This window comes from Egretta garzetta, unplaced genomic scaffold (genome assembly GCF_000687185.1).
Source record: "Egretta garzetta isolate BGI_Z169 unplaced genomic scaffold, ASM68718v1 scaffold656, whole genome shotgun sequence".
NCBI lineage: Eukaryota > Metazoa > Chordata > Aves > Pelecaniformes > Ardeidae > Egretta > Egretta garzetta.
This window is the reverse complement of record NW_009259968.1, coordinates 689680-706365: the sequence shown is the minus strand read 5'-3', so window position 1 is coordinate 706365 and position 16686 is coordinate 689680. Positions and strand designations below refer to the sequence as shown.

At 41.9% G+C, this 16686-nt stretch overlaps 1 protein-coding gene across 1 annotated transcript in view; it reads left to right on the top strand.

Moving 5' to 3' along the window:
* PDZRN4 (PDZ domain containing ring finger 4) overlaps positions 1–6582 on the top strand; it is a 109250-nt gene extending 102668 nt beyond the window's left edge. The window contains exon 8 of the mRNA XM_009640271.2: positions 5056–6582. Within this exon, the coding sequence (XP_009638566.1) occupies positions 5056–6582 (1527 nt within the window). The remainder of the gene's footprint in view (positions 1–5055) is intronic.
* Positions 6583–16686: the final 10104 nt, after the last annotated feature.

Sequence of the window (16686 nt, the reverse complement as noted above, 5' to 3'; positions counted from 1 at the left end):
AAAAAAATCATTGGAGTTCATTCAAAGCTGAAATGCAGTGAAAATATCTGGGGAATTCTTTTTTTGGGAGAGGCCTGTTTTAAAAGAACAGCATTGCTTGCAGAAAAGCATTTTCCCTTTTAGTGTACCACTGAAATCAATCTCAGTCTCCCGTCATGGCTGGAGTACCTCGTGGTTAGCTTGGTGTGTAATGGGGCATCAGTAATTTGTGACAGCTGCTGTCTCTCTAGACTCTACATAGTGATTCGGCAAGTCAGAAAACTGGTTCTTTACTCCTTGTTAGGCTGGGAAACCTAACAGTTTCCTGAGGTGAATCACATAATCCATTGGAGCAATGGAACCACTCTGGCTGCAGCTGCCAGTGGCCAAGCTGAGGATCTTCAACCTCCCCAGTTGCTCATGGAGATTTTGCTTTAATTCCAGCCTTGATTTTTGTGAACCAAAACAGAGTCCTCTGGCTTCATTGTCATCTGCCGTCATGAATCTTGCGAGCTGCAGGAACAAATACATGCTAGAGCAGAATATCCTTCCAAATATGAGCCTGTTTTACAGAATGCCATTTTAACATTGAGTATAAGCTGTCACAGAAAAATCTGGTACAGTTTGTAATAGAAGAATTAAGTAGATAGTCGTGTCTTTTCTGTATGTTTTTGAGACACTCTATAGAATTTAATCAAGAATTGTATCTTCTCTGTATAGGATAGTCCAATAAACCTCGAGGAAAGATGTAATTCTCCATTTTTTATAACTCATTGTATTCGTTTCCCCTTTACAACATCGCAGTTCATTGTGCAGCAGAGATAACTTTTAGAAGAATACCATACATTTGCCGTGCAGAAATTCTTATCGGTATCATGGAATATATCAAAACCTATTAAGGAGAGAAAGAATTGGATAAAAAAAAATCATTGGAGTTCATTCAAAGCTGAAATGCAGTGAAAATATCTGGGGAATTCTTTTTTTGGGAGAGGCCTGTTTTAAAAGAACAGCATTGCTTGCAGAAAAGCATTTTCCCTTTTAGTGTACCACTGAAATCAATCTCAGTCTCCCGTCATGGCTGGAGTACCTCGTGGTTGGCCTGCCACTGGAGATCCCTCTCTACTGTGGTCAGTCTCAGTGGTCAGAGAGTGACTGGAGAGCCCAGCAGCTACGGTTATTAAAACCTTTGACTGAATCTCATGTCTTCAAACTTTAGTAGCAGCCTGGGTTTTGAGTCCCAATATACATCATAAGTTGTAAAATGAGAATAGAACAGTGCCTGAATTCCTGCAAGATTAGCCATTTTATAGGCATGGATGCTTGCTGGAGCTGAAATGCGGAATCTTTTGAGGTTCATTTATTGCTTGATTGTACGCACTGCCAGGTTTGCCTTCTCATTATCTGAGTTCTCACTGCAAAGATGAGGCCTAAGGAGCCCTTTGGTATTTCAAACAGAAGTAATTGTAAAAGAGATTGACAACTTATGTTTGAAAACAAACACTTTGTTTGGAATAGATAATGGATAACACTGTCAAAAGCAACGCACTGACAATTGGAGACTATCTCTTGTTTTTCAGAAGGGACTTAAACGTGGAATTAGGCCTGCTACCTTTCAAAATAAAATTAAAGTAATCTCATATTGTAAAAGACTGCTCAGTCTACACAGGTTTAGGAGCTCTGGCAAGCATGACAAGTCCAGGACAGAAATGCTGGGGCTGCCTTACTTGAGTCACAGTGGATTTTTTAAAAAATAAATCTCAAAAACATGCAGTACAATATATATCTGTATTACTTTCCTTGTTCTTAATTGGACTAGCTGCAAGTATCCACATACTGGGAAAAGATTTAACGCGATATGGATGTCTGCTTTAGGTGGAGAAGAATCTGATTGTACAGGCACTTGTTTCTTCCTGGCAGGGAGGGCAACCCCAAGCGACTGCCTGGCATTCGGGTGCCTGGTCTATAGACACTTACATTTGGCAAAATCCGTCCCACCCGTCTGATTTCTGTTAGACTGGAAAGATGGGGTTTGCTTTGTTTACATCCTTTTGTGTGTGTTAATTATGGATAGCGTAACTTGAGTAGATGGCAGTGTGTTATATTTACTCTGTCTCAATCAAGTGGAAGTTGAAGGAGCGAAGTTTAAATTGTTGATAAAAATGGTGTGGAAAACAAGACTCACTAATTCTGAAAGTGTTGATTGCGTGGGCCTGAACTGTAAAGTCTGTTTCAACACCTATACGAATAGATACATTAAGGGATTTTTCAGAAGTGCTCAAATACGTGCTTTGGTGGTGTGGCACCATGCTGGAGACATCAGAGGAACCATCATGGAGCTCAGCTCCTGTAAGGTGTACTAACACAGTATGGATAAGTCCTCTTTAGGGGGTAGGATGAGTTTAGCAAGTTGTGCTACATCACTCACCCTCAGGGTCAGCGAGCAGACCCTGGCCTTCCTTGTTTGCTAGCGTGGACGGAGGCCTGCATTTGGGGCAGGCAGCCAAATTGCTGGCTGTTCTGCCACACAGCTCTCCCAGTGCCTGGGAGAGCTCCTCTCCCTCCTGTCAGTAATTAACTGTTTCCCAGAGCAGTGAGAAGCATGTGCAGTGGCCAGAGGGCAGTGTGGGTGGCCCAGGGCAGAGTCATTTCTCTGCTGAAAGGTCTGGGGGCAGAGGAGGTCACCAGAGGCTGGAGCAGCTCCAAAGCAGGTGAGAGAAGGGACCAGAATAGCTTCTGTAGTGGCACACACCTGGAGGAGGTAAACTAGAAGAAAATATGAAATTAAACCTAAATCTCCAGCATTCCCAGTGAATGCCCTGACCACCTGGCTGGTTGGGGTGCTCTTCTTTCCAGTTACTCTTGGTTTTCATGAAGAATTTTCTAGACATTGGGGTTTTTCTCTGTGTAAAATATGATGATTTGGAACTCTTAAAAGCCAGGTGATGTGGGAAGACATTGCATTCCCACCACTTCTCCAGCTACTCCTGAAAATGCAACTGAAGTGTTGCAGCCACTTTGGGAAAATATAACGAGAGCCTTAATAAAAAATCTTCTGATATACTTTATACACCAGAGCAGTGCATAAGCTGAGGAAAGAAAGAATAGATAAATGATAATTATAGAACAATTCTACAATAGTTAGTTATTTAGAGTGTTATCGGTACTACTCTTCATATTGCTTCTTCCTGTGACAACGACAACAAGATATCCTTACTTTTTAAGCAGATAAGTGGAAAAATCTGAGAGATCTCAGACCGGGAAAATACATACCACTGAATTTTTAAAACTCACAGCATTTTCGTGAAAGTCAGCCTTTGATCCTTGCAGTTTCAAAATCTAGTTTCTAGAAAATTCTGATGCTGCAACATCAAGGAACATTGAACCTTTGCATGATGCCTTGAATAACACTGAGTACATTCTGTCCCATGATGTTTAAATTCAAGGGGGGAGTTTCTCCCAATCTGGGGAGAGTGAGCCATAGTAACTGGCACATTGCCGCTGTGGCTGCCAGAGCTATATGAGCCTTATACATTTATTGTGCATTTTGTTACCAGCTGCACCTTGTATGTGCAAAAGGATGAGCGTGAAAGGTATGCTACCATTTTGCAAGTCTTGTCTGACAACAAATTGCTAAAATACCTTTTCAGAAATCTTTAACTGGTCTGTCACAGACACTGGTGTTGTGTTTCTTCCAGGATTTATTTTTATTCCACTATTATGTTGTATTTGGGGGGTGGAGGTTATTTTTGGTTTTCTGAGATTAGGCCATTGTTTTTTCCTAACAATTGAAGAAAGGAAACCAGTTGAAGGGGGTGTGATCGTGAGATGCGCATGAAGAGAGGAGAAAGAATGAGATAGGAGACACATTTTCGTCCTGTTTTACTGTCTGTCAAAGTAGAGAAAAAGGGAATTATGACAGTGGCCTTTCTGAGTTTGTTTCTTTTCACTGGGTGCACTGCGCCTTTTTTCTCCCTTGATTATTACTGCCATTATACATAATTACACAATTATAGCTCCTAAAAGAGAAATGGCATTTGGTTGGTACTATGTACACTTAGATATTTGGTGAACAGGCCATATAAATTGCACTCTGCATGATTGCTCTGTGAGGGGAATAGGGAGGAATTCTTTGCTTATCCAGTTTAAAAAATAAAAAGCGTCTGTCTCTTCAGAGAAGTATTATCTCACATTCTTTGCAAATATAAATAGGTTGAGAATATAAATAGGTTAGGTGCAATGAGTGGAGTGTGAATTAAAAAACAACAGCCTGAAAGCTTGACATTATGCCCATGGCAAGCACTCAGTCTTGTTCTACGCTTAATGGTAAAAGGCTGTTTTTATTTCTAAGGATCATAAACTCTAACTAGGGAACAAAAATGGTCTCCAGGGATGCAACAGAAAGAGGTCTACTTGAGCAAAATCCTAGAATTCAAAATGAACAGTCTTTCGGAAAAAGACTACTGAAAACAAGAAGTGTGACAGAGGGCCGTGGAGGGTGTGGTGGAACAGGCTAGCCCTCTGCAGGCTTCAGCCCTGCCTGTCTCCACGGACCAAACAAGGAGTTCACTGGTTAAAAAAAAAAACCCAAACCCCAAAAGCCCCAGTGATGAAAGTAGTCTTTTTGCACCCTCTTAGATTGTACTAGTCATTGTTTGATGGGCTGCTCGCTCTGTTTTTTTGAAGTGATAGCAGTACTGAAGCTTTTTCCCAAGTTTGAGAAGATTTCAGCTCCACCAGTCTCTGGCCATAGTCCAGAATCAAAAACAGTGCACCATCTGGTGATCATTATCTTTAAGCACTGCAAAGAGATGGCTTAGCTAAAGAGGGAAATACTTCTTTCCGGACTTTAGAAGATATGTCACTAGTGCTGTAGTTCATCTGCTTCACTCGGTATGGCCACCACAGCATGACTCTCAGAAATGTTTAAAAGCTATGAGCAGTAGGACTGCTGTTTAGTGTTCTGTTTTAATTTGGCTTAAATCAGATCCCAGCTGTTTAAGCAAAACAGAGCTGGAAAATATTCTCGTATACTATGGTCTGCACTTGATAATCATTTTGGTTTGCTCATTCTTTTAGCCAAAGAAACACGAAGAGGAGGATGGCACTACAGACACTGCAACCTCATCATCCAACAATCATGAGAAGGACAGTGGGGTGGGACCTACCGATGAAAGTCTGCGTAATGATGAGAGCTCGGAGCAAGAAAATGCACCTGAGGAGCAGAACAGCGCTACCCTGCAGAGCAAACGGGAGCTGGGCCACAGCCAAGATACGTTAGGAAGTGTTGAGCTCCAGTGCAATGAAAGCTTTGTGTCTGGGGAATACATTGAGTCTGATTTCATAGGAAACCCAGAGGAGGAATGTGAAAGGTTTCGGCAGCTGTTGGAACTGAAGTGCAAGATTCAAAACCACGGGGAGTATGACCTATATTACTCGAGCAGCACAATAGAGTGCAACAGAAGAGAGCAAGATGGAGTGGAGCATGAGCTGCAGCTACTCAATGAGGAACTGAGGAACATTGAACTCGAATGCCAGAATATTATGCAAGCGCACCGGCTCCAAAAGGTGAGGGATCAGTACGGAGACATTTGGGCTTTACATGACGAAGGGTTCAGGAATTATAACACCAGCATAGATGTACAAAGAGGCAAACTGGACGACATCATGGAGCACCCTGAGAAGTCCGACAAGGACAGCTCCAGTGCCTACAACACGGCTGAAAGTTGCAGGAGCACTCCACTGACCGTGGAGCGGTCCCCCGATAACTCTCTCCAGAGGATGATCAGCATAACCAACAGGAAAAACCTGAGGAGCACAATCGTGGCTAATCAGTCATCCTCAGGGCAAAGCAACAGGGAGACAACCTCAGCCAAAACCAAACCCACTGAGCAAAACAGCGCTGCTGAGGACGCGGTGCTGGCATCAGAAAGCGGCAAATTCACAGACCAGGAAAAGCAGAGCAGCGAGCACATTCCCTACCTGTCTCCATATCACAGCTCTTCTTACAGGTATGGGAATATACCTGCTCATGCAAAGCATTATCAAAGCTACATGCAACTGATCCAGCAGAAGTCCGCTGTGGAGTACGCCCAAAGCCAGCTCAGCCTGGTGAGCATGTGCAAAGACTCGCAGAAGTGTGCGGAGCCCAAGATGGAATGGAAAGTGAAAATAAGGAGTGATGGGACGAGGTACATCACAAAGAGACCGGTTCGAGACAGAATCCTGAAGGAACGTGCCTTAAAAATTAAAGAGGAACGCAGTGGGATGACGACAGATGATGATACGATGAGTGAGATGAAGATGGGTCGCTACTGGAGCAAAGAAGAGCGGAAGCAGCATTTGGTGCGAGCTAAGGAGCAGAGGCGGCGGCGGGAGTTCATGATGAGGAGCAGGCTGGAGTGTCTTAAGGAAAGTCCGCAGAGTGGCAGCGAGGGCAAAAAGGAGATTAACATTATTGAACTGAGTCACAAAAAGATGATGAAAAAGAGGAACAAGAAAATCTTGGACAACTGGATGACAATCCAAGAACTGATGACACACGGTGCTAAATCTCCAGATGGCACAAGAGTGCACAATGCCTTTTTATCAGTTACTACTGTATGAACGCAACTTCTTTCAGAGAGTATACTACCAGTTTAGGTAGAGTACGATTGCCTCGTTCAATGTGGCATTTTTATATATTTTGTGACTGTTTATAGTTTGACCTTTTTTGTAAGCAAAATTACCTGGTGATTTTTCATTTGTTTTTCATATAATGGTACCTTCTTTATCTGGCAGTCTTTCTTTATCCTGCAATATATTCATATTATTCATTTGTAGAAAAAAAAAAAGAAAAAGAAAAGCAAACCAAAAAAAAGTGGAGAAGCCAATTAATTTCTTAATCTAATACATATCCTGCAAGTTAAGATCTGGATTTATTTCTCTAGTTTTCTTTTTTCTACTTTAATAACAATACAATACCAAAACAAAATGCTTTATACTGTATCCTTGGCTTAACAAGTTTTAAAGTTTTACATCTTAGATTGCATCTGTTTATAAATCATATGCCACATCCCATCGTATAGAGAAGAACGACATTTTCCAGCTACACATTGTACAGTACATTTAATCTGTAAATTGCAATTGTATTTGTCCAAGTAAAGTGTAGGTGGGCAATTCTCCTGTGTTATGTAGTGGCATTGGTCATGTAGCTGGGCAGTATGTGATAATTGTGAAGATGAAAGAGAAATAAATTATTGCTTATCTTTACGAAAAAAAAAAAAAAAGCCAAGAGTTCTTTGATTTAAATTGAACATTTGCCTTTAAAAGATGAGTCATTTCATTATGCATGATATTTACAGCTTATAGAGATTTCAAAAACACAGGGCACAATTCCATAGATGAGTTCTTATGAATTATCTTTTAATTTTGCAGAACATGCAGAGTGAATGGGTCTTTCTGGCTTTCTCTTACCTGCTGTTATTAGCTGATTGAATGATTCATTGATAAATATATCAACTGTGCTGTATGCTGTCAGGTAACAACTCTGGGTCCTTTCCCTGGCTGAGCTTGCTATTTGCTCTACTCATATAAAACATAAAGAGAGCATATGCCTAACTTTAAGCCAAATCTCGTGCAAGAAAAACTAGCAGTAGCTGTCACTGACATTTTCATAGAAGATGAGTTAAAGGAAAAATAGAGAAGGAAAGGCAACTAAATGCATTAAGGATTGAACTTTATTGTTGAGGAGCACCCAAGTCTTTTAGAAGAGCCCCAGTGGGAGCCGGCTGGGGCTCAAGAGCAAGGGCAACTTGCCACCTGGGTGCCTGATGGCCTAGGACACTGTCTCTCTTTGTCCCTCCCTGCACAGAGGCACCTGCTGGCAGCCCAGTGAGTTACAGCAAGCTGAAGTGCGTAGTCCTGGGCAGTCAGCTGGCTTGAAGACTTTGCCTCATAGTCCCATTTTCGTTGTCCCTGCAGTCAGTTCCTAGCTGACTGAAGTGCTTTTGACAGCAGGATTAGGTGCTGAAGGAGTCACTTGGCATCAGGCTTTAAAAGATAAGCTTAAAGATGCAGAAAGGCACATTACAGTATTTCCAAATTATCCAGTTCTGGAAATCAGTCATTTGTTTTCTAACCACTTTTGGCACTGGTAGGCATTGGCAGTGCTCTCTGCATCTCCAGGCGTGTAAATAGTACTCTCTGAGTGCTTAGCAAAATTATGCCACTGACAGTTCACAGTTTGATAATCAGAAAATTCTCCCCACCAGGCTCAGGGAAACATCACACTAAATCCTCACTAAACATGCAGCTGTTCATGTGCGATGAAGAATACTTCCACTGTTTCCCATTAAATTAGAAAAGGTGTGAAATCCAAGGCCAGAGAGGATCACGGTGCGATATAGTACTGCTTCAAGGACCCATTACCAGATTGTCCTTCCAATGAAGCCAGAGAATTGTCTTTGACTAACCTAAGTCACCTAAGAAGGTGCACGTTCTTGCTCTGGAGACATCAAAGCACAGAGGTTTGGCTGTTTCCCTCATTGCATTCCAGTGATCGCACTCATAAAAACAGGTCTTGTTCCTAATCAGTGTTCAAGCTGCCATCACCTCCAGATCATGGCTACTGTTATGCCTTTCCCTTAGACACATTACTTACTATTTTCTTCCCATTTTTAAATCCTCAGAGCACCTCTCAAACTAACTATTATGACACCCAAATTCAGAAAACATCCTGAATTTTCAGAAAATGTAATACTATTATTGCATCACTGAGAAATAAAATTAGGAAAACCCATTACTAATTAGAGAAAAGACCTAACTGGATGGAGGGGTGTATGTGTGTGTTAAGTACTAGGGAATAATTAGAGAAACAAATAATATGTATAGAGATTATTTATTGATAGGCTGTAAATGGAAATATCTGCAAAGCTGAGGAGCCCTGTCAAAATCTAGTGAGAGACAAAGAGAAGACTGAGAGGTGATACAGCAATACTGCTGGTGCACAGCGTGGCGTGGTTTTTAGCTCAGCATATGCCTGCCAGAGCCCAACCACCTTCTCCCTCCTTCTTCACCTGCTGGAATCGGCACGTCCCTTCCCAATCCTTAATCCATGGGGTTTCTACCAGCCCAGGGTTTTCTCTCCTTTCTTCGTAACTATGGTTATTAAGTGACATTTCCTTTCTTCCCTAAGCAGTCTTTAGGAGATGAAGTGCCTTGATCTCTTCTGCTAGCATGGGAAATAAACAGGCGTCCCCAGCCCGGGGTGGTGATGCAGAGGGGCTGAGTGGCAGGCGAGTGCTTCACTGCCCGTTGCTCTCAGCTCGTTTCTTTGCAGGACAGGACTCAGCATTGCGCTCCCTCATCCCAGTAGTTCTTTATCAGTGAAATCCAAGGCTGACATCCCACATGCTGTTTATTCCTGCATATACTTTTTTCCAAATGTCATAGTTTTTAATGAGGAAAATAACATTTTAGCACCAAGGCAAATTAAAAGAGAAGAAACAAAATACTTTTCACGTTGTCATAAATCTTTAAACTAAAAAGACTTGTCTGTTGTGAGAACTATTTTTTTCGCGTGAAGGAACACAAAAATAAAAACACTTTCCAACTGGAAGAAGACCAGATCTTGCTTAAGAGGGTTGCTTGCAGCTCTGAGATGAAGAGCAAAAGACAGGGAAGAGGAGCTGCATAGGTATGTTATCGTGGCCACATCACTGCTGGGGAAGGAGTTAATGTCCCACTCATCCTTCCCCCAACCCTGGTACCCAGCTGAGACCAGTGGGAGGTCATTTTTCCTATGAAGCCAGCAAGATGGCCTTGTAAAAACAGTTATCTCGTGTCACTTGACAACTGTATTGACAGCTGATTCAGGAGCATTGCTTACTGTAAGTAAGGTTAAAATCTGTAGGATTCCTGGATCTTCCTCTCCAGTGTAAGTATTCTTAAAGGGAAAATTGCATTTTTGGTATGATCATGACAATAAACTAAGCCTACTGCATCAGATTATTATGTTTTTCAAAATAAAGAAATTATAACATTATCTGAATTGAACAAGAGCAGAGATTAAATCTTCTCAGTGCTTGATGCATTGCCCTGTAAGAGGGCTACAGGGATCTCAGAAGAGATGATACAGCAACTTCAGCATTATGCCTTCTGAACTTGTGGGGATTGAATTATTCATTAATATCATGATGCCTGACTTCTTTTTTGTTTAACTAATGTTCATTTCCAACCCTGGTTTCTTGGTGCAAATTATAGAAAAGCACCCTTGGTGCATGACATGGCTTCAGTGTTAAAATACTTCCTTAGTCAAGTCTGGAATTACTCCAGGTTTTGTTTTACTCGGGTTCTTAACCTTTAAGCTGCTAATCACAAACACGTATGCGCTAAGTGCTCTATTAATATCCATTTTATGGACCTACTGCTTTTTCAGAGCATTAAATGCTCTTGAGGAGCCAGGATAAAATGAATGTGATGGGGACTGGCATTTGGCTAAAGCAAAACAGAGCAGCTGTCGTAAACCTGGTGGTGTTACTCTCTGAGAGAGGCTGGCTGGCTCATGCCTGCTGGGGGAGAAAGGATATTGCAGAGCGATAGCAAGCAGGTTTTTTTTTCTTTAAATGCCTTTGCTCTGAAGCATGTTTCTTTGTTTAAAGAAGAGCATTCACCTTGGATGGCTATTGCTGCATTTATGAGGCTCCCCACTGTGCTCCACTTTTGAGTTACAGGTTACTGCATCGTGTATCGATTTTGCCCAGGTTATCAGATGTCATTAATCTTGCCCTAATGTCAATTCCTACATGGACAGCTGACTGGCTTTGGATGGCACCTCTGAGATGAGGCACAACCTGGGAGTTTGGGATGCACGTGGCAAGGCAGCCAGCCTGAGTATGGTCCCTGGGCCCTTCTCAGGAGCGAGCGGGTTCCTGTCCTCACAGGGAAAGGGTCCAGCTCTTGCCGCAGGAGCCTTCAGCTATGTGCAGCTTTTCCTGCTCCTGATGATTAAAGATCTTGACTTCCCTGGCCCAGCTCACATGGTTCCAAGACAGGAAAAAATGGAATTTGTGTAGTCACTCAAAACATTAATACCAGTGAGGTTAAGAAGTGGAATTATTCAATTATTCTGTTGTAAAGATTGCTTAGAAGGTGAAGACTACTTGACAAACAAAAACTGTTTGGCCAGTGAGCCACATTTTTTTTTTTTTTTTTTTTTTTTTTTTACAAACTGTAAAGTAAAACTGACGGTTGAGTTACTTCCAGATGTATGTGCTGCTTTTCACACTCACTAGACCAAGGGAAGGGGCAGAGCACAGGACCCAGTCCTCACTAACTGATTAGTTCATCTCATGCCAGTATTCCTTGCAGAAAGCTTCTTCGGTAAAGGTACAAAGATGTCCCAAAATAGTATCTTCTGGCATACCAAACATACCAAAATCCAGAAGTGACACTGTCATCCAGGAGATCAGGGTTGTCCCAGCCCAATGTGTTCTGGGATATACTCATGGACCAGGGAAGGGCCATCAGCAATGTTTCACAGAGAAAATGTATGCCTCTTCCCACTCCAGACTAGTTCATAGTGTAGGTACAAGCTTCTAACTTTTCTTTTTTGCATTTGGATTTTAAATGTGGATTAAATTTTGAACTTCCTGGCTCTGTAAGCTCATCTTGCACTTCTAAGTCTCCATCCTTCCTTCCTTCTTCCTTCCTTCTTTTTTCTCTTTCTTCTTTTCTCTCTTTCTTTCTTTCTCTTTCCATCTCTCTCTCTCCCTCTCTTTCAGAAGCAAGACTTTTCTGAACTTGCAAGGTAATAAATATTGGAGGGGGATTTCACTAAAAGAAGCAATTTTTTTTCTCACAGATCAGCTTATCAGCCCAAATGGAAACACTTGTCTGACTGTATCTGTAGGTTTCCATCTCTAGTCAACTTTATGTGATTTAGTTAATTTGGTACATTTCCTATGCCACTTGAAGCTCATTCTGCTGAAGTGTTGTGAACGTCTTTGGTGACGTCTCTGTATAGACTGCATTTTTAAGCCTTGGAGGGAAGGGAGACCTTTTAAAACATATGCTCACTTGTTTGTGAGACGCACAGTAACATACAGAATGCATGTTAACCCAAATGCTTTTATAACGAAGAGACTTGCTACAAACAGTAAATTGTGTTAATCAATGGATGTATACACAAAGGAACATTTCACTTTCTGTTGCACTTTAAGGACCTCCATTAACCAAAACTCAATTTGAGAAATAAGGCATTGGTTCTACTCTTTGATATATTTTAAACAACCCAGTCCCTAATTTTTCTGCTCTTAGACTGATGCTAAGGCAGATTAGAAAAGTCTGTTTTGGCCTAGGAACAAAATGGTAAGGTTCAAATATTGCGACAATGTCTTCTGTTGGTCATTTATTGAGACTAGGTGTTGGTCATCAACCTCATAGCTTTAATTCTTTGTCTTACTTCACATGGAAACATCTGCACTGCAATAAGCATTGGACATACCGTGGTATTTGTTCTTCCAATATATTCCCAAAAGTGTTTAACTTATTGCTGAGTGCTAGGAGCAAATCAAAGCTGACGTCTGGCTCCAGTGACAAAAAATCGAGAGCACAGAGAATTTTAAATATGAAGTGAATATAGGAAGCTCTCATCTTGACAGTGGATAAGAAGCCAAAAGAAGAAAATTATAATTGCATGATGAAAGATGAAAAGGTTGAAGTCACTGTTTTGACTACTGGACCTTGCAGGAAAGATATTTGAAGAAAGAATGAATTAGAAAGTTAAGCGGGTGAATATCACATAACATTTACCACAGATCAAAATATTACTTTTTTTTTCACTTCAGAGGCAACCCTCTTATTTTCATAGGTTATTTAACCCCACTGGCAATCTCTGCAATACATAAATATTTTTGATGGCATGCAAAGTGTCTTCTTAATGGTGTATATAGACACTATATAGTGAGCGGGTTGAACAATATAAATATTCATGTCAGTAAAGAGGCTGTCAAATTCCTGACTTGACATGATATCAAAAATTACAATATAAAAAGGATATTCTGTTTCCTCACCTTCTTTTTTTCCCCAAGTTTGGCATCTGGCTGTATGGTCAGGGTAAGGAAATGCCTCTGGAAGATTGTATTTTGGTTCAGGTACAGGGAATTCAAATGAAAGCTCCTCAAACTCGACAGTTTAATTTACTTCTCTTAAGCTCTTTAATACCAAACTTATCAGTTCTCTCTGTTAGGCATTAACTTGTTAAATGAGTCTTAATTATACATAAGCAGATGGAGATTTGAATTAAAATTACCTTACACTCGAGTGGCTTTAGTTCATTATAACATATCTTCCTCTTAATCATTTAGGCAGTCTCATCATCTTTCATATAGAAAGTTATTAAAGTATTCCAATTTCCATATTTCTTCAGATACATCCACTATTAAATGGCACGTAATACACATTAGTTGGTGACTTATACCATGCAATAGTTAGTGAATTATTCATGTCAGTAACAATTTTTATACTTTTATGTCATCTGTATAATTTTATTTTAAAGGGTTTATATTTACAGAATATCTCATATTTTAGCTCATCTCAGTTTTCAGTGCAAGGTTGAATGCCTCATCATTTATGCTGGTGTGAAAAGAATAATGTCCACTCTATTTTTTGCACTCCCATTAACTGAGGAATGGAGTGGATCCAAAGCTGCTCCCACACCCAAACAAGTGGATGTTTACAGGGAGCCTTGAAACAGTTTGAGAAGGAGATAAAATTTCTAAAAGAAATCACAGTTATTCTCCTTTTCTTTTCTCTTGCATCATCATCATCATATCTGGATTCTCCAACACCAAGAAGATGGTCCTCAGGATTTGCTTGTCCTCCAAAGTTAAAAGAAAGTTTTGCCTAAAAGGAGGAAATTATTGAAAGCTTTTGGAAGCTTCAGCGGGCATCACCCCACCTAACTTTAATGACCTCAAAGTTGGGATGCTAGTTAAATTAGTCATCTGTGTTAAGAGTTTAAATTATCTCCAGGAATAGAGAGGAGACACCTCCAAAAGACACACCATTTCTCTCTTTAGGAAAGATGTCCTGGGGAGGGGGGGACACTTGTTCACCTAATTCAGACTGGGCCTCAAACTTTTACACAGCTTTATCTGAGTGAAAAAAGTCTGTCTTAAAGTATGATAATGCATTTCAAAAAAGGGATGGACAATAGATAACTGGGTATGAAAAATGCTTTTTTTTCCTGTTTTTAAAGTCTCCTGAATGCATATGCTGAGAGAGCCATGTGTCTCTTTCAGACAGAGAGCAACACCAAGCAATTTAATCAACCTGTGCGATGTACCTCCTGGGTAAAATCAAGAAAGAATTGGACAAAAAGTGGCATTAGAGTTCCAGTAAGCAATTTACAGCCATTCACAAAGGATAGACCAATGGGACTTTTCAAAGACAAAAGCATCCAATATTCCCTGCTAAAGGCAACAGAGTATTCTCAGCATCCCTTTAGCTAATATATTAAACAGGTATCTTCAGTGTCAAATAATGGGTCTATAATGCAGAAATAATTGTGTTAGCTGGATGATGGAGTATGACAGGTCAGCCAAAAGGCTGAGTCTGCACTGGCAAATGCTGCAGACATTATCAAGCAAAGGGACAGGTCTATGAGAGGCTTTTGCAGAAGTAGGGTACTTCCATTTACATGAGTGTGTTTAGAAGGAAAATGGACTGACTACATCCTAGGAGCCTCAACAAGACGCTTGGGCCTCATGCCATTTTCAGTCCCCAGCTCCTCAGGAAGACTTGGTGTATATTAGGATGTGGATCTATCATAGAATCTTAGACTCATTAAGGTTGGAAAAGACCTCTAAGATCATCAAAGACCAACCGTCAAACTAACACTACCATGCCTACTAAACCATGTCCTGAAGTGCCACGTCTACACATTTTTTGAACACTTCCAGGGATGGTGACCCCACCACCTCTCAGGGCAGCCTTTTCCAATGTTTGACCACTCTTTCAGTAAAGAAATTTTTCCTAACATCCAATTGAAACCTCCCCTGGCACAACTTGAGGCCATTTCCTCCTGTCCTATCACCCATTATCAGGGAGAAGAGACGAACACCCACCTCACTATAGCCTCCTTTCAGGCAGTTGTAGATAGCAGTAAGGTCTCCCCTCAGCTTCCTCTTCTCAGACTAAACAACCCCAGTTTTCTCAGCTGCTCCTCATAAGACTTGTGTCCAGACCCCTCACCAGTTTTGGTGCTCTCCTCTGGACATGTTCCAGCAATGCAACGTCTTTCCCATAGTGAAGGGCCCAAAATTGAACACAGTATTCGAGGTGCGGCCTCACCAGTGTCGAGTACAGGGGCACCGATCACTTCCCTGCTCATGCTGCCCACTCTATTCTGAATACAAGCCAGGATGCTGTTGGCCTTCTTGGCCACCTGGGCAGACTGCTGGCTCATATTCAGCTGGCTGTCAACTAACACCAGGTCCTTTTTTTCAACTGGGCAGCTTTCCAGCCACTCTTCCCCAAGCCTGTAGCGTTGCATGGGGTTGTTGTGACCCAAGTGCAGGACCCGGCACTTGGCCTTGATGAACCTCTTACAGTTGGCCTTGGCCCATCGATCCAGCCTGTCCAGATCCTTCTGCAGAGCCCTCCTCCCGTCAAACATATGAACACTCACACCCAACTTGGTGTCATCTGCAAACTGACTGAGAGTACACTTGATCCCCTCATCCATATCATTGATAAAGATATTAAACAAGACCCCAGAACTGAGCCCTGGGGAACACTGCTTGTGACCGGCCATCAACTGGATTTAACTGTGTTCACCACAACTCTCTGGGCTCAGCCATCCAGCCAGTTTTTAACCCAGCAAAGAGTACACCTGTCTAAGCCATGGGCTGTCAGCTTCTTTAGGAGAACGCTATGGGAGACAGTGTCAAAGGCTTTGCTGAAGCCCAGGTAGACAACATCCACGGCTTTTCCCTCATCCACTAGGTGGGTCACCTGGTCATAGAAGGAAATCAGGTTGGTCAGGCAGGACCTGCCTTTCATGAACCCATGCTGGCTGGGCCTGATCCCCTGGTTGTCCTGCACATGCCTGGTGAGTGCACTGAAGATGAACCAGTACATAATCTTCCTGGGTACTGAGGTCAGGCTGACAGGTCTGTAGTTCCCTGGATCCTCCTTCTGGCCCTTCCTGTAGATGGGCGTCATATTGGCAAGCCTTCAGTCACCTGGGACCTCCCCTGTTAACCAAGACTGCTGATAAATGATGAAGAATGGCTTGGCAAGCTTCTCCGCCAGCTCCCTCAATACTCTTGGGTGGATCCCATCCAGACCCATAGACTTGTGAGTGTCCATGCTAATAAATGATGAAGAATGGCTTGGCAAGCTTCTCCGCCAGCTCCCTCAATACTCTTGGGTGGATCCCATCCAGACCCATAGACTTGTGAGTGTCCAGGTGGCACAGCAGGTCATTAACTGCTTCCTCATGGATTATGGGAGGTTTATTCTGCTCTCTGTCCCTGTCTTCCAGCTCAGGGGGCTCAATACCCTGGGGATAACTGGTCTGTGTATGAAAGACTGAGGCAAACAAGGCATTAAGTACCTCAGCCTTTTCCTCATCTTTAATGGCAATGTTGCCCCCTGCATCCAATAAAGGATGGAGGTTTTCCCTGGCTCTCTTTTTGTTGCTAATGTATGTGTAAAAACATTTTT